Source organism: Phyllobates terribilis, unplaced genomic scaffold, assembly GCF_046119375.1.
Source record: "Phyllobates terribilis strain yellow unplaced genomic scaffold, ASM4611937v1 Scaffold_9__5_contigs__length_417890890, whole genome shotgun sequence".
Classification (NCBI taxonomy): domain Eukaryota; kingdom Metazoa; phylum Chordata; class Amphibia; order Anura; family Dendrobatidae; genus Phyllobates; species Phyllobates terribilis.
Genome location: NW_027362769.1, coordinates 339126135 through 339149805, shown reverse-complemented (window position 1 = coordinate 339149805; position 23671 = coordinate 339126135). Strand labels below are relative to the sequence as shown.

At 40.8% G+C, this 23671-nt stretch overlaps 1 protein-coding gene across 1 annotated transcript in view; it reads right to left on the bottom strand.

Annotated features, from left to right (window-relative positions):
• The window catches only part of FAM20C (FAM20C golgi associated secretory pathway kinase), a 193475-nt gene that overhangs the window by 59401 nt on the left and 110403 nt on the right, over nt 1-23671 (bottom strand). The window contains exons 4-5 of the mRNA XM_073648018.1: nt 8811-8903; nt 1553-1668 (exon numbers count right to left, since the gene is read on the bottom strand). Coding sequence (XP_073504119.1) covers nt 1553-1668; nt 8811-8903 — 209 coding nt within the window. The remainder of the gene's footprint in view (nt 1-1552; nt 1669-8810; nt 8904-23671) is intronic.

Here is a 23671-nt window from a genome sequence, read left to right as displayed (position 1 = left end):
CTGAAGTCACGACAAGTGAGGCGTGACTCAGAGCTGGGGTCCCCGCGGTGGCTTCTGGGTTGTGGGTGGGGTTACCCCCCGCATCACACCCAGCATCCACCACGCGCTCTGCCTCTCCCCATTCATTGGGAAAGCGTGCAGTGGATGCTGGGTGTGACGTGCGGGGCTAACCCCGCCCACAACCCAGCAGCCACTGCGGGGACCCCAGCGCTAAGTCACGCCTCACTTGTCGTGACTTCAGCACGGGGTCACGAGAGGCCTGTGAGCGGCCACCGATAGCGCCGCTCACAGGCAGAAACAGCAACTGAAGGTATCTACAAAAAGTCTTAGGGGCCCTGGGGGGATACATTGGGGGGGGGGTAATATAAAGTACTGTACAACTTCTTTAACCTACAAAGACCTGCGCTGATTAATGGGACTGAGAACAATATTTAAAACTCCTGCTTAAAGGGCTCCTACACTATTTCAAGTTAAGGAAATTGAGGTCTTATTAACTCAAGCCTCTAAGTTGCTACCATTTCCTATCTTACCCATTTACAAAGTGTTACTACTTGCAGCCACCACTTGGGGGAGCTGAAGTACTTACTGCATACTGATTTATTATTGAGTTCAATGTATGACCAGTATGCACTGAGCTCATCAGCTTCCTCTAGTGGTGGCTACAAGCTGTTCGACATTTAACATTGAATTCTAAACCAATAGAAAGGATTTGTCAGAATTCCAGTTGTCCTTCTAAAGTTTGACCACTAGTGGCTGCTATTGTTCACTGTAATAATTGTGCTGCAATCCCACTCCTTACCACTGGAGGCTGCTGTTGTGTTCTGCAATTGCCCTTTACTAATATGGCAGATTCTGAACTGTGGGATCCATCTTGTTTCCTGTTCGGGTCAACTTATAGCCACAAGGATCTCTAACTCATTGCTAGAGTATTGTGTCTAGCTGTTAGCCTAGTTCCCAGTCTCCAAGCTCCTAAACATTCTTACCCAGACTGTTCTCACCTATCAATGGATTGTTTCCTACAACTCCTTTTGATAACTACAAGAACTACTATAACTGCTTGCTGTTCTGCTCATGCTCCTTCGGCCACTGGTTTCCAGCAGTACTACGCCAGTATCGTAACAGGATTTGGAGCACCAAAATGGAAAAAAATGGACTGAAGATATATTAAGAAATGAATCATCATACAATTATGGACCCAAAATCAACATGAGGCCAAGATTTACTTTAAAGGGGCTGTCACCCCAGGCATATAGACTCAATAAAAGAAGTTCTTCCCTCAAGACCCTCATCCATTACCTAGAACTACTGCGCAAGAAATACTATTTTTTCCATATGGCAACTTTTCATTATAATATAATACGTGGCTGTTGGGAGGGGTCTTTTATTTGGGGAAAGAATGTCCTAAAAGCACAGATGATACATGTCATCCAAGTAAAAAATATAATCCTCAACGGGGACAGGTTTTATATTACTCCTAAATGCTCAAGTTGTAAAATATACAAGTAAAAACCAACGTATTAATCACATCAGTCACACGTGAAGCTTCTCTTACCTGGAGAAATGAAAAACGTCCTCCACAGTTTCTTATCCCTTGTGACATCTCTTATTTCTTTGGTCATGTTCACCAATCTACCAGCGACAGGTGGAACACGGCGGAAATCCAGAATCCTGCAAGGAGCAAAATGAAAGCTCAATATATTATATTAAGAGTAAACGCAGAACGTTTATTGCTGGAAATGACCACGGGCCATTATTCTGAAGGCTTTTTCTAACGCTGACAATGTCACAATTTCAAGGACATAAAAGTTGATGGCTTGTATCAAGGGACGTCTAATCCTTTAAGAACTACAGCCACAGCTTAATCACAAACAGATAAGGAGACGGCAAATAACGGCACATTTCATGAGCCAGGAGAGGAAAGGAAGGAATGAAAAGCCAAGAAAGTTCTCTAAATCTGGTTTACCTTTAATAATAGAAATTAATAAATATATTCTGCTCTCTTCCACATTCTTAAAATATCCAGAAATATTCATGTTCAGCCTTTTGGTAATTGTAAAACTACAACTCCCAGCATTTCAGAGTGTCCTCATGGCTGGCTATGGAATGTTGTAGGCTAGAAGAGCGCATATTGCACACTTTTTGTATGAGTATTGTTCTTCCAGTCTTAAAGAATAACCCTTGCTTTAATTTTTATCTCATAAATTAACTTTGTAATAAATCTGCTTGTTTCTCCTCCTGGACTGATCTTTCACTTTTCATTCATAGCTAAAATCTGTGTTCGGTGAAGACAGATTTTCCCATTACTGAGATAGGAGATTACAGTTGGTGCTTTTAAAATTCTATGGAGCTTGGAGGAGCTAGAGGCAACACAGAAATTCTAGGGAGGAGCTAGAGGCAGACACAGACATTCTAGGGAGGAGCTAAATCAAGACACATACATTCTAGGGAGGAGCTAGAGGAAGACACATACATTCTAGAGAGGAGCTAGAGGAAGACACAGACATTCTAGAGAGGAGCTAGAGGAAGACAGACATTCTAGGGAGGAGCTAGAGGAAGACACAGACATTCCATGGAGAAGCTAGAGGAAGACACAGACATTCTAGAGAGGAGCTAGAGGAAGACACGGACATTCTAGAGAGGAGCTAGAGGAAGACACAGACATTCTAGAGAGGAGCTAGAGGAAGACAGACATTCTAGGGAGGAGCTAGAGGCAGACACAGAAATTCTAGGGAGGAGCTAGAGGAAGACACAGACATTCTAGGGGGGAGCTAGAGGAAGACACAGACATTCTAGAGGGGAGCTAGAGGAAGACACAGACATTCTAGGGAGGAGCTAGAGGCAACACAGAAATTCTAGGGAGGAGCTAGAGGCAGACATAGACATTCTAGGGAGGAGCTAGAGGAAGACACAGACATTCTAGGAAGGAGCAAACTTAAGACACATACATTCTAGAGAGGAGCTAGAGGAAGACAGACATTCTAGGGAGGAGCTAGAGGCAGACACAGACATTCTAGGGAGGAGCTAGAGCAAGAGACAGACTTTCTAGGAAGGAGCTAAATCAAGACACATACATTCTAGAGAGGAGCTAGAGGAAGACACAGACATTCTAGAGAGGAGCTAGAGGAAGACTGACATTCTAGGGAGGAGCTAGAGGCAGACACAGACATTCTAGGGAGGAGCTAGAGGAAGACAGACATTGTAGAGAGGAGCTAGAGGAAGACAGACATTCTAGAGAAGAGCTAGAGGAAGACAGACATTCTAGGGAGGAGCTAGAGGCAGACACAGACATTCTAGGGAGGAGCTAGAGGAAGACACAGACATTCTAGAGAGGAGCTAGAGGAAGACAGACATTCTAGGGAGGAGCTAGAGGCAGACACAGACATTCTAGGGAAGAGCTAGAGGAAGACACAGATATTCTACTGCAAGTTTTCCTGAAACTACAGTTACAGTTCTCCATAGAGTTTTATGAGCAACAACTGTCATCTCATATCTCAGTAAAGGGATAATCTGTATTAACTGAAGACAGCTTCTACCTGTGAATTAGAACATTTTGTGAATGAATGATCAGTCCAAGAGGAGAAAGAAGCAGATTTCTCTAATAAGACATATTACATTTATATACAGTACAGACCAAAAGTTTGGACACACCTTCTCATTTAAAGATTTTTCTGTATTTTCATGACTTTGAAAATTGTACATTCACACTGAAGGCATCAAAACTATGAATTAACACATGTGGAATTATATACTTAACAAAAAAGTGTGAAACAACTGAAAATATGTCTTATATTCTAGGTTCTTCAAAGTAGCCACCTTTTGCTTTGATGACTGCTTTGCACACTCTTGGCATTCTCTTGATGAGCTTCAAGAGGTAGTCACCGGAAATGGTTTTCACTTCACAGGTGTGCCCTGTCAGGTTTAATAAGTGGGATTTCTTGCCTTATAAATGGGGTTGGGACCATCAGTTGTATTGCGCAGAAGTCAGGTGGATACACAGCTGATAGTACTACTGAATAGACTGTTAGAATTTGTATTATGGCAAGAAAAAAGCAGCTAAGTAAAGAAAAACGAGTGGTCATCATTACTTTACGAAATGAAGGTCAGTCAGTCCGAAAAATTGAGGACCGCCCCAGGAAAGGAAGACCAAGAGTCACCTCTGCTTCTGAGGATAAATTTATCCGAGTCACCAGCCATAGAAATCGCAGGTTAATAGCAGCTCAGATTAGAGACCAGGTCAATGCCACACAGAGTTCTAGCAGCAGACCCATACAACTTATATCATGGCTTAGTTAAGTGATGCCACAAAAGTACATAAAGGCATATTCCAGTGATTAAAAGTTATCGCTATCAAAATTTTAAATTCAGCAGTTAAATTGAATTTGTCCAGGAATGTCCATTTACATTGAATTTATTGAACGACAATCAGATATACATTATTATCATCTGAGATCTTTCTAGATACCGGAGAATAATAAACAACATATGTAAAAAAAATACAAAAATAATTTTCATCCAGCCTTCACCTGTAGCCCACATGCTACCACACTCTGGTTGTCTTCTTCAGTCCAGTCACTGGTGAGGTCTTCATTTAGTTATTTTCATGTCTTCCAGAGCTTGATACCATCAACGTCTTCTGGCTCCCGGCATCTTTGCAGTTTCCATGCGACGCACATCATGATGTCGAGGCCCAGTCAGCACAGTAGACTCCAAAGATGCTGGGCACAAGAAGACACCAAAGATGGCCTTGTGAAGATCGCACCAGTGATTGGAGGGCCGGTGAGTATTATTATTTTTTTTAAACCTCTTTCTGGCCCTTGTGAAGAACAGAGTAAAAAATGGGAATTCTGGTAAATCAATTTTTTGGTGAATAATCTAGGAAAATTTGATACATGTAGAAACAATTTCCTAATATCCAGTTATTTAATATCCAAAGGAAAGGTGATAATTTGTAGAATGATGGAGGTTCAACTGGTTGGATCCTGAAAATGAGGCTCAGTAAAGACCCACCAAAATGGTTTGGTGGCCAGGTACATGCATCACTGCTCCATTTTCTAGAGGTCTTCGAGTACATGTCTCAGCTTTTTAATGCAGTCCCACACAAAATGAATGGAGCATTGTCGTGAGACCCCACCAATCCACAAGTTATCACCTTTCCTCTGGATAGGTTAGAACTTTAAATCAAGGCAATAACCCTTTAAAGGGGTTCTTTAAAGTTTGGAAGTTATCCACTGTTGCTCCAGTCATCCTTAATAGGACTACAGGGTACAGTAGAGCACAGAATTTGGTGGGTGATCCTCATCACTCCCATAAGTATAAAAATGAATGATCGACCACCACTCTATTCACATGCGGATCTTCAGAGCCCTGGTTCTTGGGATCTGTCGAGGTTCCATCTGTTGGAAACCCCAGTGATAGAGAAGTTATTCCTAGTCTTTTGGATAAGGAATAACTTCCAAACTTGAGAATACCCATTTAACCACCATGACACAAGATCATCTGTAGAGATCACTTGCATTTCACTTCCAAAAAAATAAAGACATTGAGGAACTTCGGAGGCTCTGCCAGGGAAGGAAGAGAAGAGTAGAGTTTATTTTTGTTTTCTTAATAGTATTTACTGTTGTTTTTACTTTTTTCAAAGTCAGGTGGACCCCATTTATGCTCATCTTCATCATCTAAAAGATATGAGGAATGTTACTAGTGTGGAAGCGTTTCTCCGAAATTGGGTCTTAAGCTTGAGACATAAGTACTGGAGCCAGGCGGGGGGCTCTAAACCTCACCCTTTAAAGGTTGAGGTGATCTAGATTTACCAAGGTGCAAATAAATCCATGAGAGAGTAGATGTCAGGAGAAAAGACCTCATCTTCACTTTTCTATGTGACCCTCCCACCAAAGTGTATGCCCCGGAGGAGAGCCCAGATCCTACATCATAGACTAAAATGCTCTTTGCTAAAATCTCTTCTTTTTAATTAGAAATAATGACATTTATTCAGATCAATTCTAAACATTTCATGGAATACAGGGATACAGATACGCTTTGCGCCTCCGACTACAGACATGTCTTTGCAATATTAATAGCCTATTGCCAGTCTCATGTTCATCTGCATATGGTGCCCTAATTAGCATTTCATGGATCGGCTAATATACTACTGCAATTATCCATGTATCTGTGTCGGTTGACGTCTGATTTCAGATTACATGGACAAGATTATCATCTGGTCCCCTTTAAGTAGGAAGCCTACCGAGCGCTGGATGAGGAAGCTCCATCTGCTTGTGTTTGGCTCAGAGAGGCTGCATTAAATGTGTCCATTCTACGCCGCACAGTCTGTAAATCATTGACATTGCTCAGCGCTGAATCGCTTGTTGTCTTGCTTGTTATGGCTTTATGATTCTCAGCTATGATTTAAGGGGATGTAGAAGTGGGTGGGATAGTAAAACTCATTTAATGGAAAATATAGGAAGTGTTTGGGTTTTTCTTTTTTTTTTAGATACAAGCAAGAACTAATAATTATATACCTAGAATTGTAATATTCTTCACACTAGTAATATATATCTAGAATTGAAAGCAGTTGGATTTTTAAATTGGACATAAGAAAGAAATTAGCTAATAGGGTCATCAAGATAAAGGCTTTTTCCCTCCTACTATCTACCTGCAACCAATTAGCATAATGAGGACCAAGTACATATGTATAAAGGAAAGCACCTAGCACTTACAGGACCATCCCTGATGAAGGATCCCGTGAAATCCGAAACGCGTAGGAAAGGTCCTCAGTGCTATCCGCCCTACCTCATCCCGGGAAACCACGTGACGCTACGTCATGCAGGTCCTCTCCTGCTACGAGCGCTACCGCCGACTATCATATGCCGGCTACCAAAGGAGCCTCCGGCCGGGACTCCATGTGCTGCGAGACACCAACGCTGCAAGAATTCATGGAGCAGCCCTCTTTTTGAAAAGGTCAGTGAGCCAACAAGCTCCCCAACGACTCCGGACCACCGCATCCACAGGTACGTAATTAGTACCACCCAGACTGCTGCTCAACCGAACGTTACACCAGCATCAGCCAGTCTACATGCTCTCTAAGCACCGCTACCATCGCTGGGCAATACTGTTAATCTAGAAACGACACCAGCGCAGTGCGGACTTTTTGCTGGCTGTCCATCCTCTGCCAACTTTTTTTCAACGGACTTAATAGATCAAAACATACTAGAACCACCATTTGAACCTATCTGCGCATAGCAGAAAGTATACTCACACTAAGTTACACGTAAGTGGATGCAACTATAGGATTAACGTCCCTCAGAAATAAACACTCTCTCCTACCATCACCCAAAGGTTCATAACCCAGTGACAGGGAGGAAATTAAAAGGTTCCTACCGATCCTTACCACACTGTAGGGATAAATCAACACCCACTTCACAGCTGGGTATCCCGCAGATATTCAACCTTCCAACTTCAGGTAATTTACCCCAATAAATTACTTAGCTCTCCAAACCAATTGCAAAGGAATATCTAATCTTCTTAATTCTTAGACCTTTCACCCTGGGTTGGAGTGTATAACCAGTACTACCTCAGAGGTACAGAACTCGACTGAACTAAAGCTACTTCTCTCTAACTCAGGTAAACCACCGATAGTCATCTTAGTTCCTCCAACCTCCCACTGTGTTCTTTATTGACCTTCACCCTCCTTCTTTCCAGAGTGATCTAAATTATTGTACTATCATACGGTTTTGAGCTACTATACGGTTAGCCATACTAGACCAAACAGGTAATAGTTTATACCAATATGTCAATAATGAGTAGAGTCAAACAGGTTACCCTCTAAATACCGCTCCTCTTTCCTTTTAGGCGATCTCCACTCAACATTGACCTCTACATCCATTCGATTTTTCCACTTCCACTTTATTCAGGACCCTGTCCTATAACCTTGGTTTTATACTCTCCTTTTAAAATATTTATTAAACCAATAAAATATCTTACTTTAAACTTTACCTCTCCTTAAATACCTTTTGTCAGTACCTCAATCAAACCAGGACCAGAACAGATGCTATATACATTTACAATAATTATATACCGACTGTCAGAAAAAAAGGTCACATAATGAGGCCTTAAAGAGGACATGTCAATTGACAAATTTTTTTGCATTTTTCACTTGGTATAAATGCTGCTGTTCTCCTGAATCTGACGTTGTTTTTCTTTTGTTTCTGTGCCTCTCCGTTGCTGAGATATGGCCCCTTCTTCCCTGCATGTATAGCTAGTCTTTTTAACTAAGTGGGCGTGATCCTCAACTCTAGTCTATGGGCGCGTCCTTGAGGGCCACATCCAGACTAAAAGGACTAGAAGGAAGAAGGGAACATATCTCAGGAATGGAGAGGAGCAGGAACAAAAGAAAAACATCACCGGAGTCAGGCGAATAGTAGCACTTACACGAGTTAAAAAACATGACATGTTTATGGCAAATGACAGGTTCTCTTTAAGGGGTAAAATACCACCGATACTGCCAACAGTTAACATTTTCCATTGGAAAACACAGCTAGCAATTCAGACTGGCCCAAAATCCTCTGCGTGTGGAAGTAAGATTGGAACTATGGACACTGTGTGAAGGAGTCTTACGAAACGCTATGGCACAGCTCCATCGTGAGTGGTTGACAACACAAGACAGCACCAGCTAATGCATAATGTCACTGAATGTCTCCTGCTGACACGATGCATGAAGGTTGCGCCAGACAAGTCTCTGGATGATAAGAAGTTGGTATATCCATTGGCTTATAAAAAATTCTCTTAAAATCCCATATCTTATATTGTATCAGTCTCACCTGTCCAAATGAAAAGCGGCGATCTCAGCGTTATGTCGCTCATAATCTGAGAAGTAGAAGAAGTCCGGCGGGGTTTCTTGCTCTCTTGTCTGCCTGAAAAATACAAAGAAAGATAAGGAATGAATATACGATGAAAACTTTGCTGTCAAGTACTCTAAAAAGTAGGTGAACATTGGACTTAACCCATCAGGGACAGACATAACATATATAAACCGTGCACAGGGGTTTGGTAGAGAGATGACCCAGCCGTAAAAACAATTTTTGAATGTTTGTTAGATTGGGACTACCAGGGCCGGACATATCATTGGTGCAACCTGTGCAGCCAATCAGGGGCCCAAGAGGTAAGGGGGCCACCATCACCTCCAAAAAAGGTGGAATCGTGCATTATCATGAGCTATTGGATTGCAAAGGGCCCGTATACAGTCCTCACATAGGAGCCCTATTCAGTGTCCGCCACAGGGTACTACTGTATCATGAGTCATGATATCCATGGATAGACATTAAGGAAGTTCTCTTTGATGGTCTATTGGAGAGCAAAGTGCTCATATGTTGCACCTACAAGAGGTTCTCTTTTGTCTATGTCTCTACGCCTGGTACTGCAATCCTTGACCTGTGGTTTGGAGTTGGACTATCTCCATTAGTCACATAGACTTTGGGGCTGATTCATCAAGACTGGCATTTTGTACCCCAATCTTGATGAAGAGTCTGCTTGAGTAGAATGAGCCATGAGGCATTGACTTTGGTGCATCTTTCAGCTGCCCGTAAACTAAAGACAAAAATGTTTTCCGCTCATGGACTACATTTGTGCTATAACTTAGGTCACTTTCGTGGCCTAAATTATATTGAATTTGTCAGGCAAAGCTACGTCACACCCCCTCCGACTAAACTTCGTCCATTTTTTGAAAATTTGGAAAAACATCAAAAGTCACAATTTTTTTTGTTCAACTTCATATTGCTCAAAAATTTTGCAACAGTTTCATCCATGTTCCATACTTTAAATGGAATGACAGTGTGCATGCTTGACCAATTCTCCATTCTGCGGAGATCCCTGTTCTGTGGATTTCCACGATCAACAATGTATCACCTATTCTTTGGGTTGGTATTAAGTTGAACTTATGAGACAATGCCTTTAATGTGGAATTAAATAAAAATTTGGATTATAGGACAGTAGTAAAAAATTATATAAAATGTACTTGTACGGACAGAGAGCCTAAAAAAAAAAGGCAGCCCAAAATAAAATGCAAAATAAAATCCAAATAATGCGACTATCACAGAACAAAGTCATAAAATAGAGGTCCCGGCCTTACAGCAAAGTCTACAATGGGGCTTGACCTATCATATGCAATCCTGATGTCTTTTTTGGTGGCAGAGGGTTCTTCAAGCCACCTCAGTATCCAAGGTCCTGTTGTGAGAACTCTGCACATCTATAAACCTCTTCTAGGGCCGCAAACTAAAGCTTCCCCAGGTGAAGTGAATCCTATTTCTCCAAAATTCAGAGATCAATAATGACTTCCCCTTTTCTTTTTTGTACCCCTTCCCCCATAATATTTCAATAAAACTTTCAATAAAAACATTCTGAACACAAAATTCAGAGATCAAATGCAATTAAAGGGAATCTATCACCAGGTTTTTGCTACCTCATCTGAGAGACGTATGATATAGGGGATGATACCATGATTTCAGCGATGTATCACTTACTGGGCTGTTAGCTGCAGTTTTGAGAAAATCACTGTGTAATCTGCTGCAGATCTAGCAGTTCTCTGACAGCTGAGCTCTGTATAACCTCGCCCACACCACTGATTGGCTGCTTTCTGTCCATGTACAGTGTACACCGAAAGCTACCAATCAGTGATGGGGGGCGTGGCTTGATGATCTGGCAGCAGGTTTACTAGTCCTCTAGAGATAATCCCCTGCTGATAAAACAGGGATTTTATCAAAACTACAGCAAGCAGCCCAGTAAGTGACACATTGCTGGAATCAGAGTCTCTGTCTCTACATTATGCTGCTCTCAGATAGGGTAGCAAAAACCTGGTGACGGATTCCCTTTAAGAGAAAGATCACTACCTTGTTGACTATGGCCGGGTTCAGACAAGTGTATATATAAAAAATCGTCCATTTTACATCCAGAAAAAACTGTTTTGTATCCGTATTGTCATCCGTGTGCCATGAGTATGTAAGTTTTTTCCTTCTGTATGACATCTGTTTAATACATTAGAATTTTAAAATATAATAATAAGCCAAATACAGTTTCCCATCTTTGTAATTAGAATGGATCCGTGAAAAATGGATGCCATACGGATGGTGAACTGTACGTGATCCGCTTTTTGAAAACCCATTGACTTATAATGGACGAGTATGAATTAAAGTAGTGCATGTTATGATTTTTTTACATGCAAACCATCGGAACTAGTTAACGTGAATCCAAAAAGATTGCTTTAGCTCCAAGGGGATAAAAGTGATGCTTTTTATTAGTACAATTAAAACTTCATAACCCAAGTGAAAAATAGTACAAAAACCAACGCATTTCAAATGCATCCTTAATCGTGGCATGGACCGATAAGCTCATCTGAACGAGCCCCAAGTAGGATGTTACGATGATAGCTGTCCAACAATGAATACTTTATTACTGCCCTATCCAAAATTACTTACTGCTAAATAAAGTAGATTTACTAATTAGTCATCGTTGATAATACATCTTCACCACCAGTCATAAGGTTAAATCCATTAATTGTGGAAATGATTTCGATATTAGGCAATTAGATCATGTCGGACATGTCTCATCCAATAATTACAATGGTATAAAAAAATCAATATCGGCATCTTAAAGGGAATGAAAAGCTTCTTCTTCATGGTGACAGTTTAGGCAGCTGCACAAGCTGTAATTGTACCTTGCAGTCTCCAGAAGTGACATATGGAACAATCATTAAATCACCGCAGGAATAACATATTTTCACAAATTTGACTTGTCTATTAATTGCTTGCAGCTCCGGCTTCACGTACTATATATATCATTAACTTTGGATCTTGAGAAAAAAAACAAAAAAAACAAAACAAACTAAACTTTCCGTCTTAGTTTATCGTCTTTCATTCTTCAGCTTGTTTGTGTAAATCTTTCCCAGACATCAAAACAAGAAGTTTTCCAAGTGATGGCCACAATGTATTTAATGCTGGCGCGTTCTGCAGCTCGGAGAATTTCTTCAAACCTCTTGTCATTATTTTATCGGCAACAGGCGCCAGAAGACGTCTATTTCACAATAGCTGTGGAGCACCAAGTAAAATGTTGATATAAGAGCAGTAGAAGTATAACATTTTACTGTAGATGACAACCACCTGGTGCCCATATTTCTCTGCTGAATATAATTTTCCTTTGGCCTCTTTTGCTGGAATAGTTCTAGATCTTTTTTTTACTATTTTCTACCGATTAGCCAACAGCCTAGAGTTTGACAAATAAATCAGCATCATGCCGTGTGGGTGAATTACGTCCAAATATCGAAGTAACTTTGAAAACTTCTATATTTTTTATTGGGTCGCTATGGTGTGGACTATACAGCTGTGAAAAGGTCTACAAATCAAATGGACAGTTTGGGGTCAACCCAACATGTCTACTTTGATCACTCTTGAAGCATTAGACACAAAGGGTAAAGGAAAGCCTACACAACACCAGAAGTACCTATGTCTTGGATGAGTAAAGGGGTGAAGAGAATACAAACCCAATAAGTGGTAACCTGTTATTTATACAAAAATCACAAAAAGTAATAACTCCAACAGCAAGTGAGTTGCTACCTCGATTGCTTCACTGATTGGCCCCAAGGCTTAAGTTGTTGAGATAAACATAACCCTTCCAGAGCAGTGTTTTTAACTCCAGTCCTCAGGACCCAACAGATCCGGTTTTCAGGATCTCCTTAGTATTGAACAGGTGAGAGAACCTGTGGCATTTTTTGATGCCATGATAATAATTCCATCACATGTGCAATACTAAGGAAATCCTGAAAACATGATCTGTTGAGGGGTCCTGGGGACTGGAGTTGAGAAAAACTGTTCTAGAGGATCCTTAAGTCCTTTGGTAGACGAGTTGACATGATCAAATGTGCTCTGGACTGATGTGGGTTAATTGTGGTGAGCTGGGGTTTTCTTGTCTTGTTCGTAGACCAGTTGAGCCTCGGGTGTACCCATTTCATATCTAAACCCCTCCAACCCAGAAGAGAAATATTTTTCACCCCTTATCTTTCTTCATCACTCAAAAGTGGCCAGCTTCGAAGTAAACACTTTTGAATAACTATTGAGCATGCTTTATACTATATGGCTCTGTGTGTGAAGTCATTTAACTTATAAGAAATGGGGGTCCATAATGAATATTGGGCAAGTCTTTTCATTTAGAAGATCCATTCTTTCTTCTTCACTCAAGATAAAAGCGCAAGACAGCATTGAAGAAAAAAATGTTTGCATCACTCTGTCTAGCATTCTTTATGCTATATGAGTCTAATTTGTATTGTAAGAAATTGGGAGTCTTTAAAGAAATTTACAGAAAAGTAATGGTGGACATCTCTTGATTTAGAGGATGCATATTTCCTTTACATTTGAGATGTAGGCTCAAGACAAGAGTGGTCAAGTTTGACCAAAAACCCAGAGTAAGGGTACTTTTGGTCAAACCTAGGTTTGACCAAAAAAATTATATTAATCTTTTGGGTTCTTTATGATATAGGTGCCTGTTTGAGAGTGTATCTAACTTGTAAAGTGTGAAATTGGAGTCAACTAAATTTTCAGAAAGGTAAGAGTGGATTTCTCTTCATTTTAGGAACGAATACTACTCTTGAACATTTGAATCAGAATGAAAAACTACACAAACCATGAACAATAAATACATTTCACGTAGAATTTGCCCTGAGTTTGATTAAACCCTGCTCCCCTGAACCACTGGGTAGTAAAATCACTTTTTGTGAGAGTTGGAAACATTAGATGTGCAGGTGATAGGTTCAACTAAAGCTTGAACAGTCGTTGAAGTTGCCATCAATTTTTCGGAATATGTCTGGTAGAGCGCTTTCAGTGTCTGTTGATGAATGATTGAGCAGTAAGTAGTTTATGAGTTGTACATTTACATTTTTATTTGGAAACGGTCTCGTTGTGTAGCAGCCTTCGTCTAAGAATATGTAGAATAAATGACACCCCCTCTAATCTTCTAGCATTTCCTCGGCTTCTGAATTCCAATGGCCTTAACTAGAAGAAGATTCCGACACATTAATGCAATGAGTTTTTTCACCGCTCTCATTTCCATAAGCGCTTTAGTTCTCTACTTTGTTTCCATGCAATGAGGCATTTTACAGCTGAGAACATTATCAAGATAAATATTCTTCACAATTACTATTCCAGCCTTTAATAAATATTAGCATCCACGAGGTGGAAAAGCAATGTTTAGTTTGTTTTTTAACAGCGTTAGTGCCACGTATGAAACAAAAACAGTCATGCTTTGCCTCATTCCCATCATTTAGACAATGAACGAAGCAGATGCCATTACACATTTATTCTACTGTTTAGAAGAAAAAAAAAAGGAAGAGAGGGAGGAAATGTGCATCTCTGTAGCTCCAGTCTGAACCTTCCATTTCACAATGCTAAACCATCACTTTACTGCTGGCCAGTGACATCACTGAGACTCCATACTTCTATGATGACATCATTGAGGTGCTTTAGTGATGTCATATGTTTCATTTTTAGGGTAAAATTATTCTTGTTTTTCATATCCAGTCCTCCAAAATAGTTTCATTCATGCTGTAGACAAGCAGTGGATCCTATCACATGGTCGTAAACAGTTGATCGCTGCAGGTCAGGCGGTAATACACACTTTTAGCGATAGAAGAAGCATTAAGCAACTACACATTTTCCTTGCAGCATCACCATAGGAGAAATGTGGCATTACACAGCACTGGAGATAAGTGAATCTCCCAAATATTTGCTTCGGCAAAGTCAATTTTATTGGGATAAAATTTGGTGTTTGAATCGAATCTGGCCTGAAAAGACGTTTATTATGCTCAGAGGTCCAGACCCTAAAGGGTTAAAAAATAATAAAAGATTATATTCACCCTTCCTGCTGGTTATACTCAGCTGTCTTGTTCCCGGTCTTCTGCATGCTACTCTTTGGTCTCCACTTTAGTCTTCAACAGTGCTTCACCAGACATTGGTCACATGGGGCTCGATTCACGCCAACTTTGCTGGATTAGGGAGTCGAATCTTAAAAAATGTAGATGCTGGGAAATCCAAATTTTTCCATAAATTTGTAAGAAATTTGATATGTTGTGATTCAATTCCCTCATCTCTACTTGGCACCCATTCAAAACAATGGTGACAAAGACTAAAAAATACTGATTTTTTCAGATGGAACTCATAGTGAAACGTGAGAGTTCCCAAGCTATAGATATTCTCTATGATATATACACGCCTAACAGAAGTAATTAAAACTTCAATTCAAATGAAACTATTAGGCTTCACAGATTTTCAATCGAGCCCATACATTGCTCTTCTCGAGGATAGCCCGAATGCATCTGCCCCTTGGTTTTTGTTAAAACGATTGGTGGTGTCTTTCTGAAGACCAACATTACTAAACAGGAGCTAAGACATATCAAAAAATATTTCAAAAGATTAGTTACACTTTAAAGATTAAAGTTTCTTTCCCATAGAGCACATGGACCTCTTTTGCGTTTGATCATGAGGACTCTATTGATAAGACGTTGAAAAACTAGAGCACGATCAGAGAAGAGCTACCAGGATAGTGCGCAGACTGCAAACTATGTCCTACACGGAACGGTTAAAATATCTGGAAATGTTTAGCTTGCAAAGAAGGCTAAGATGAGACTTGATAGCTGTCTACACATATCTGAAGGGATGTCACACTGTAGAGGGATCATCCTTATTCTCATTTGGACATGGAAACACCAGAAGCAATGGAATGAAACTGAAAGGGAGAAGATACAGATACTTTTTGACACTGAGGGTGATCAATAAGTGCAACAGGTTTCCACGAGAGGTGGTGAGTTCTCTTTCAATGGAAGTCTTCAAACAGAGGCTGGACAGACATCCGTCTGAGATGGTTTAGTGGATCCTGCATTGAGCAGGGATTTGGACACGATGACCCTGGAAGTTCCTTCCAACTCTAACATTCTAGGATTCTATGAGTATTTCTAAATCGCCATTTATTTGAATGGGCACCATGTAAGATCACTTATCTCCTGTAGTGGCCAGCAACTGGTTTCCAAAGGCTTTACTGCCCGCTGTCCCATGCTAATTTGTAATGTTAATAACATACATTAATTTTCAAAGTTAAAGCCATCAACAAATCAAACTATAAGGCTTTAATGCCCATTAAGTACCAGCATACAAGATGCCAGCTAAATGATACGTATTGTGCATACAGTAATTGCTGCAGCCATGAACACTGAGAAGCCACATCTCATGCACGTAAACTGTCAGGCCTCGGGACTTTTTCCAAGCGTCACAGCGGTTTTGGTCTGATTATTTTGTTAAAGGAAAGCAGAGCATGAATAATTAAATATTTGAAGCATGTTCCTCGGAAGAAGATGTTTACTTTCATAATGTAATTCTGTGGCATTCAGACTTAGATGGGACACTCCGAGTCAGCATTCTCTTGTTAATGCAGAAAAGGGGTCCAGATACTTACAGAACAGAAGCACACCTACCAATATTTTTTTTTATTAAACGTGTGTATATGTGCATGTAGTATATTGTGACAGTATTAATATACTCACCTACCACCGCTCTCTCCTGGATCCAGCGCCAATCTGCTTCACTTATCAGTGATGTAACCATAATTTTGACTAGTCGGCTCACTCTATGTGTGAGCCAGAAGTCGCTTACAATGTAAGCCTATGGTGCCTATAGGCTTACATTGTAAAAGCTACTTCCAGGTCATTCAGAGCATAGTGTGACGCAGAGAGTCTGCAGAGGGTTGACATCACTTAAGGGGGCATCACTGGTCTCTGCAAGCCGGGTATGAAGACCCGGGGTCTTCCGTGGGCGTAACACTACTCAGATAACACAGGGGGAGGGTAAAACAGCGTGGCAATACTTTATTGAACCACAAAGCGGACAATAAACACATAGAACAGTCCCAGGAAGTACCCAAGATGATACAACATTACACAGTCTTACCCTTCCTTCTCCGCCCACCTGGGATAGAACAGCTGCAATTTCGGGGACTTTCAGGGCCAACTACCCCCACTAGTGGCCCCCTGCTTCTGGCGGGTTCCCAAAGACAGAAGGTAATGACAAGCTTAGGAAACTAGCCGAGAGAAGTGAGGAAACCCATGCAAACACTGGGTGAACATATAAACTCTTTGCAGATGTTGTCCTTGGTGGGATTCAAACCCAGGACTTCAGCGGTAAACATCGGATTACTAGGTGCGCGTGTGCCCCTAGTAACCCGATGTTTACCATGGTAACCAGCCTGCTCCTGCTTCAGCAGGCTGGTAACCGGAGCAGGCCATCGTGGAAAGATTCTTTCCACGATGTCGCTGCTCCCCTGATCGTTGGTGAGCCTGCCTGTTTGACAGCTCACCAGCGACCACATAGCGACGCAGCAACGATCCCTGACGTATCGTTGTCGGGATCGTTGCAGCGTCGCTAAGTGTGACGGGGCCTTAAGACATTAGTGACGATAATAGCTGTTTAATTGTAATAACAGGACGATAATGTGGAAGTAGTATTGTGTTAATATCTTGTTTATCCGGATTGTTGTATGCTCCTTGTAACATAACTTGCTTCATTTTCACCATTTGCATTATCCCCTGATTCTGTGGCATAGGCACCCCTTTGGTTGTGTCAATCAAATAAATTGTAGGTTTAGTACCACTGTCTCCTCATTGTCTGCGCTATTGCAACCGCGTACCTGTTAACAGCTATGAGGCAATTTTGCTAGTACGACTTCATTGTTGCGTCATGCATCTAATTATAGTTAATATGACCCACAACCAAATACAACATGATAGTTACTACTCTGGGATTATTGACAGTAAAGCAAGTTTGTGACTGCAACTTGTACATGACCAATCTGCAATATGGATGTTTCGCGCACGTAAATAAAAATTAGTAAGTCATACTAATCTTTCTGGAAATTCAATCAAAGTGGTCTAGTCGAATGTAGCACTGATCTCTGGTACCAGAAAGTTGATACTGTATTCACCTTTCCACCGGAACCGTGGTAGAAAATAAAATAGGCAAAGTATTTCCAAAGCTACACAATGTTTTATGTACACTTGGAGCAAGAACAGGCAGACTATTGGGCAACCTGAGCAGTTGCACGGGGGTCCAAGGAGTAAGGGGGCCAATTTTCACCTCCAAAGCAACAATCAGGTTTTTTCACAGACACATTATTGGGTCCGCAAAGGGACCATTATTGCACTGGAGCCCTTTTTTGTCTGTGTCCGCCCAACTCGTAGTTTCCTAACGTCAAGCCATTTACTTCTAGAAATGAAGCACGTCGAGGGGAATTCCTCTTTAATATAGGGCACGTCCACATGTTTTATCCCAAATGCATATGTAATCTCCACCCAATGGAGGTACCATATGGGCCCATAACAATTTATGGACACCACAGTATAGATATGTACAGAAAAAAAGAAAAGAAAAAGACTAAATTGTGATTCAACGCCCCCTGGAAGAAGAGTGGCGAAACGACGTCATCTGGGTGGTATCAAGCAGCAGACTTCACTACTTTATGGCTGTTAGTAAAAGTACCAGGCACGTTGTTAGGTTTTCTTGCTCCAAGTTCACTTTATCATATTTAGAACCTCATGCTGCTGAACATTCTTTGATATTACATTCCCACTTGCACTTTATATGATACTATCTCTAATATTTCTGCATTTAAGTACTTTACATTTATTTTTATACTTATCCAAGTAGTGTTTATTGATTGTGATTCAAGAGCAGAATTTTCCTTTAAAAAAATAGCAAAAGAGCAGACTTATATTTTCTAAGGTTTTTTATGATCATCTGCTTCCATTATACTCAAACCACAGAGCTGGATATCGTAGAGCATTGTGCATCCACAGCTTTTATATAGATCACATGGAGCTAAGTGAAGTCATTCTCCATTTACTCCTTTGTCACAATAGACAGTTACTACAATAAATTCTTGTTCCTCTGTTGACTATTCCGTTACTTGGTGATGAACATCTCTGAGGAGTAGTTTCGAATATCCACATGGATGTCGGGAAGATCTGCCTGTTCAGAGATACAACATTTGGCGCCCAAACTGCAGAACACGTTGGACTTAGCAGGTGGAAGAACTGGTATTATAGACATCTTCTGCTCTAGAAGAATAAGGTTTCCTGTTTATTCTATTTAGAGATCATATCTGCCAAGAAACAGTATGAAAATGACGGGGAGAAGCCTAAAACAAATATTGTACAGACTGTACTGTGGCTGCCTCTAATGTTGGCAATAAAAATTCAGCTTTTTCCCTTCTTGGGAAGACTATCTTTATACATATTTTACCTGGAGAGCATTGCCTAAAGTAAGTCATCCACAGACAGCACTAAAGATTCAGCTTTTTTCCTTCTTGGGAAGACTATCTATATACATATTTTACCCAGAGAGCATTGCCTAACCTAAGCCTCCCACAAACATCTTAGTGCTCTCATCAAGCACAAACTTTATTAAACTTTATCCCTTAGACTGCTGTTTCCCAACTCCAGTCCTCAAGACCCACCAATAGATCATGTTTTGAGGATTTACATAGTATCATACAAGTGATGGAATTATCACCTGGGCATTGCTAAGGAAGTCTTGAAAACATGATCTTCTGTGGGTCTTGGGAACTGGAGATGGGAAACTCTGCCTTAGGTCATCACTCCACTACCAGTATTTGGTCAGTATTCAGTCAGTTTTTTTTTCTCAGGAGTGGGAGCCAAAACCAGATGAGGAACAATCAGAGAAAAGGTATAATAGAAACAAGTTGTCACGGGTGTGTCAGAGGTGGCAGACAGTCGCCCTGCAGTTGGTTGCAGGAGATCTCTACGTTTGGCATTACAGACATCTTCTTAGAGGCTGGCTGTCTCTAGGACCCAGCAGCTACCTCCCTCTGACTAATTAGCTCCCTGGCCTGAGTGTATAAATACCTGGTGTGTCTGCGAGGGAGATGCCGGTGATATTAATTACTACTTGTGAGGCTTTAGCAAGAGCAGTACTTCATCCTCTCTGGGGCTTAAGGCCGTGTGCGCATTTGTCTGGAGTCGTCTAAAGCTAAGCAATCCTCCCCTGTTTGTCTACCCTTGTTGTCTATAGAGTTTAGTGGAGATCGGCTAGTGCTCATCTCCTCCCTTCCCTAGCCTAAGCCATACGCCAGGGAAAGTCAGGGCGAGGCACGCATGCAGCGACTGGTGAATAGCCAATATAGGGACGGTAGTTGAGACAGGGTGACACTAGATCAGACTAGGAAGTCTCTACTCCCCACCAATTCTGCATTTATCACCCACTCCTGGTTTTGGCACCTACTCCTGAGAAAAAATACTGACCGAATACTGACCAAATACTGATAGTGGGGCCATGGCCTTAGAGAATAAATCAATCCAGTTATCGCCTTTCTATTGAGGTATACTAGACTGCAAAATGCACTGTACTAAACCCATAGCACTATCTACAAAATCTAGAAGTTTTTTTGGGGGTCAGTTACAGCATTTTTTATTTTATTTGCACCACTAGTAGTAAGTCAGGATCAAGAACAGCTCTCCCCAAGCTTTGACGCCTGTCCCTGATACTTGTCACCTTCTGGTCCACTGTCATCCTTTGGCCAACACCAGTTATCTGTCAGATTGTAGAAACCTAGTAGACCAAGATCTAGTGAACCAATGGTGGCCGGCAGCAAAAATTATTATCTGGTGGGATTGAGAATGCTGAGGTTAGAAAAGGTTTATCATTGATCTGTATTTATCTGGAGGATCTCCAGGCCATGCCAATGTGTTTTTCATGGTCTATGCTTTATGTAAATCTCAATCTTTGGATTTCAAGCTGGAATTTTGCATTGGATTATTGTTGTTGTAGTAGTTTAACAAGAATTCCAGAGCTTTGAATTCAAGATTAAAAGAGTATTTCCATTTCGGACATTTTTAGCACTTGAACACTATTAGGAAGCTCCCAAGGAAGTCACTAGAGAGACCTGCACATGCGCACTAGCCTCTCTAATCCATGAAGTAGGTGACAGGTTCTTGTTCTCGATTTGGGTTTGGGTCTTAGAGTTGGGACTAGTATCTATCAGACATTTATGGAAGCAAAACATTTCTTAAGGGAAGACTTAAAAGGAAACATGAAAAACTGGTTGTTTGGGTGGTGCTGCTCTCATATGGTCAAAAAAGAAAATTTATCTAACATTTAAAATATTTTGGTTTATTTATTGGATAAAAATACAAATACTTAAAAAATAGCATTGATATTAGCCGGGTACGCCCAATTTAACCGGGCCTCCCATATACATACATACACTATAAACAGTGAGTTTAGAATTTTACACTTCCAAATGCTGAAGAAATGCAAAGATGGGGACACAAGGCAATTTTAATTTATGTTACCTTTTAACCAATTTTGACTACTTATTTTATTTTTGAAATTAATGTTTTATTGATGGTTCAGATTTTTTTTTTCTTGAATTTCTGCTAATTTCCAAGGTTATACAGCTGTAGACTGTTTACCAAGTGTAGAGAACAGAGACATTTTTAGACACTAACTTTTTTTAGACTGTAACTTTCTCCAGTACATCACCTAATTACAGGGTCAGATGAGGTGTCGTCTACATAGCCAGAGAGACAGGAAGAGGCATCTTCCCACCTTCCCTTCTAATTACAGAAATAGACATCTGAGATAATATTGTGATCTCTGCATTAAAAACCAAGTAAACTGAGATATTAAGGTAGACACGGCATATAGGGTATTTCTGACGGCCATTGTCTATGAACTTTTTAGATTATTCATAGTACTAATTAAATGTTTGCTTCCCTTCATCAGTGGCAAATATTCTGTTGGCCTACCTAGATTGGTTTTTAAATGCCCAGACTAATGTGACATGTTGGCAATCTCCGATGACGGCCACCACATGGGACATATGTGCCTCTAGCCTTGGAGATGGAAATGCTGTGGATTTTCCACTTGGATTTTTGGACAGTAGTCCTCAGAAGAAAAGTGGATTAGATTGTTTAAGTAACTGAATAGGTTATTTGTGAATCAACCCATAAAAAGTAGACCAAAGTTTCAGGTCAAGGTCTTCCAATGTAGCTGTTTTATGCTACAGTTATGGACCTTTGGTATATTAGCTGCCTTTCTAAAGTTAGAGTCTGAATCATCTTGTACCCCTGAAGGACAGCCCAACCCTACTCTAAGTCAAGGTAATTAGGTGGGATATTGGAGATCAATATATTTATTCTCTTTAGTACTAGGAAATTATTTGGTACCAACTAGAGATGAGCAATTCGAGAAGTGCTGGAGTGGGCCGGCATCAAAACTAGACCTCCATAGAAACTGCACTAGGCCCTTTGGTGCACATCACGACTTTGCTTGAGGTCTAGTGTCGGGCGTAAAAGTAAAGACCGGCTGCCAAGGAGGACCAGACTGGATGCAGAACCAGGGTAGTGCAATTCGAACTGCTCTTCTCCAGTCTCAATAGTTTTCTGTATTCTAAGAAGGAGAATTGTGTTGGCTTTACTTTTTTATAGAGATGTGTCCTTCTTTACCTCTTGTTTTGGTATGATGTCCCAAAATAAGTGGTGGGAGAAGACCAGCATTGAGAAATAACAAACACCCGCCGCCCCTCCCCCCCCAAAAAAAAGTTCACGAGTACTCTCTCCTAAGACGTTTATACTATATAGTAAGTCTTTATATGTGGCCCTCCATTGCTTGTGTTGTGTATTACAGCCTGTTGAGTGTTTTGTTGCTCTAATATATGTCTGTAAGAAAATGTAGTACAATTAATGATCTATTCTTGGAGAAATGAAGAAGAACTAAGCTGCAGTACCAGAGATTGGTCACCACATGATGTTCTCCGAGCTGAAATGACTGACAGGCAGAGGTGCTCGGTGTTGGCCTCCCACTGATTTGATATGGATGACCTATCCTAATTAGTGATGAGCGAGTATGTTTTGTTAACCCTTTCGCCAAGTATACTCGGGCGAGCTCCGAGTAGTTACAGCTGCTCGGTGTTATGTTTGACTCACTCCCATGTGCATGATTTGCGACTTTTTGACTGCTTTGATACATGTAAGGAATGTCTGCTTCTTACACATTCCTCACATGTATTAAAGCTGTCAAACCGTCGCAAATCATGCACACGGGAGTGATTCAAACATATCACCGAGCACGCTATAAATACTCGGTGCTCGCCCGAGTATACTCGGCGAAAGAGTTAACAGAACATACTCGCTCAACACTAATCCTAATGCTGAGTCATTAATATCAGAGTTCTACACAATCCCTTTCATTTGTAGCCTGGTATCTTATCAATAATGTTTAAACATCCCTATAATAATTGCTTTTATTGAGTTCATTTATGGCTATATATAGAATTATTTTTCCATGAAGTATATTTAACACGTTCATCTTTTATTGTTGACCATGATCCAACAGATTCTTTACCACCACTCCATGTCGCCATTGGCCCGGCCTGATACTTCATCTCACCAGACAGTATAGAGGCTCTCAAGTGCTGCCCATTATAATATCTGAGTGTGAATCCAGCGATTTACTGTGGCAGAACATCATTTCATCTATAGAGAAGAATGAACTTCCAATGTGGACACAAAGATTACAATCATTCGTCACTCACTTAGAGGCACGGAAAACAATGGCAGCATTCACGAGTAATGACCGTG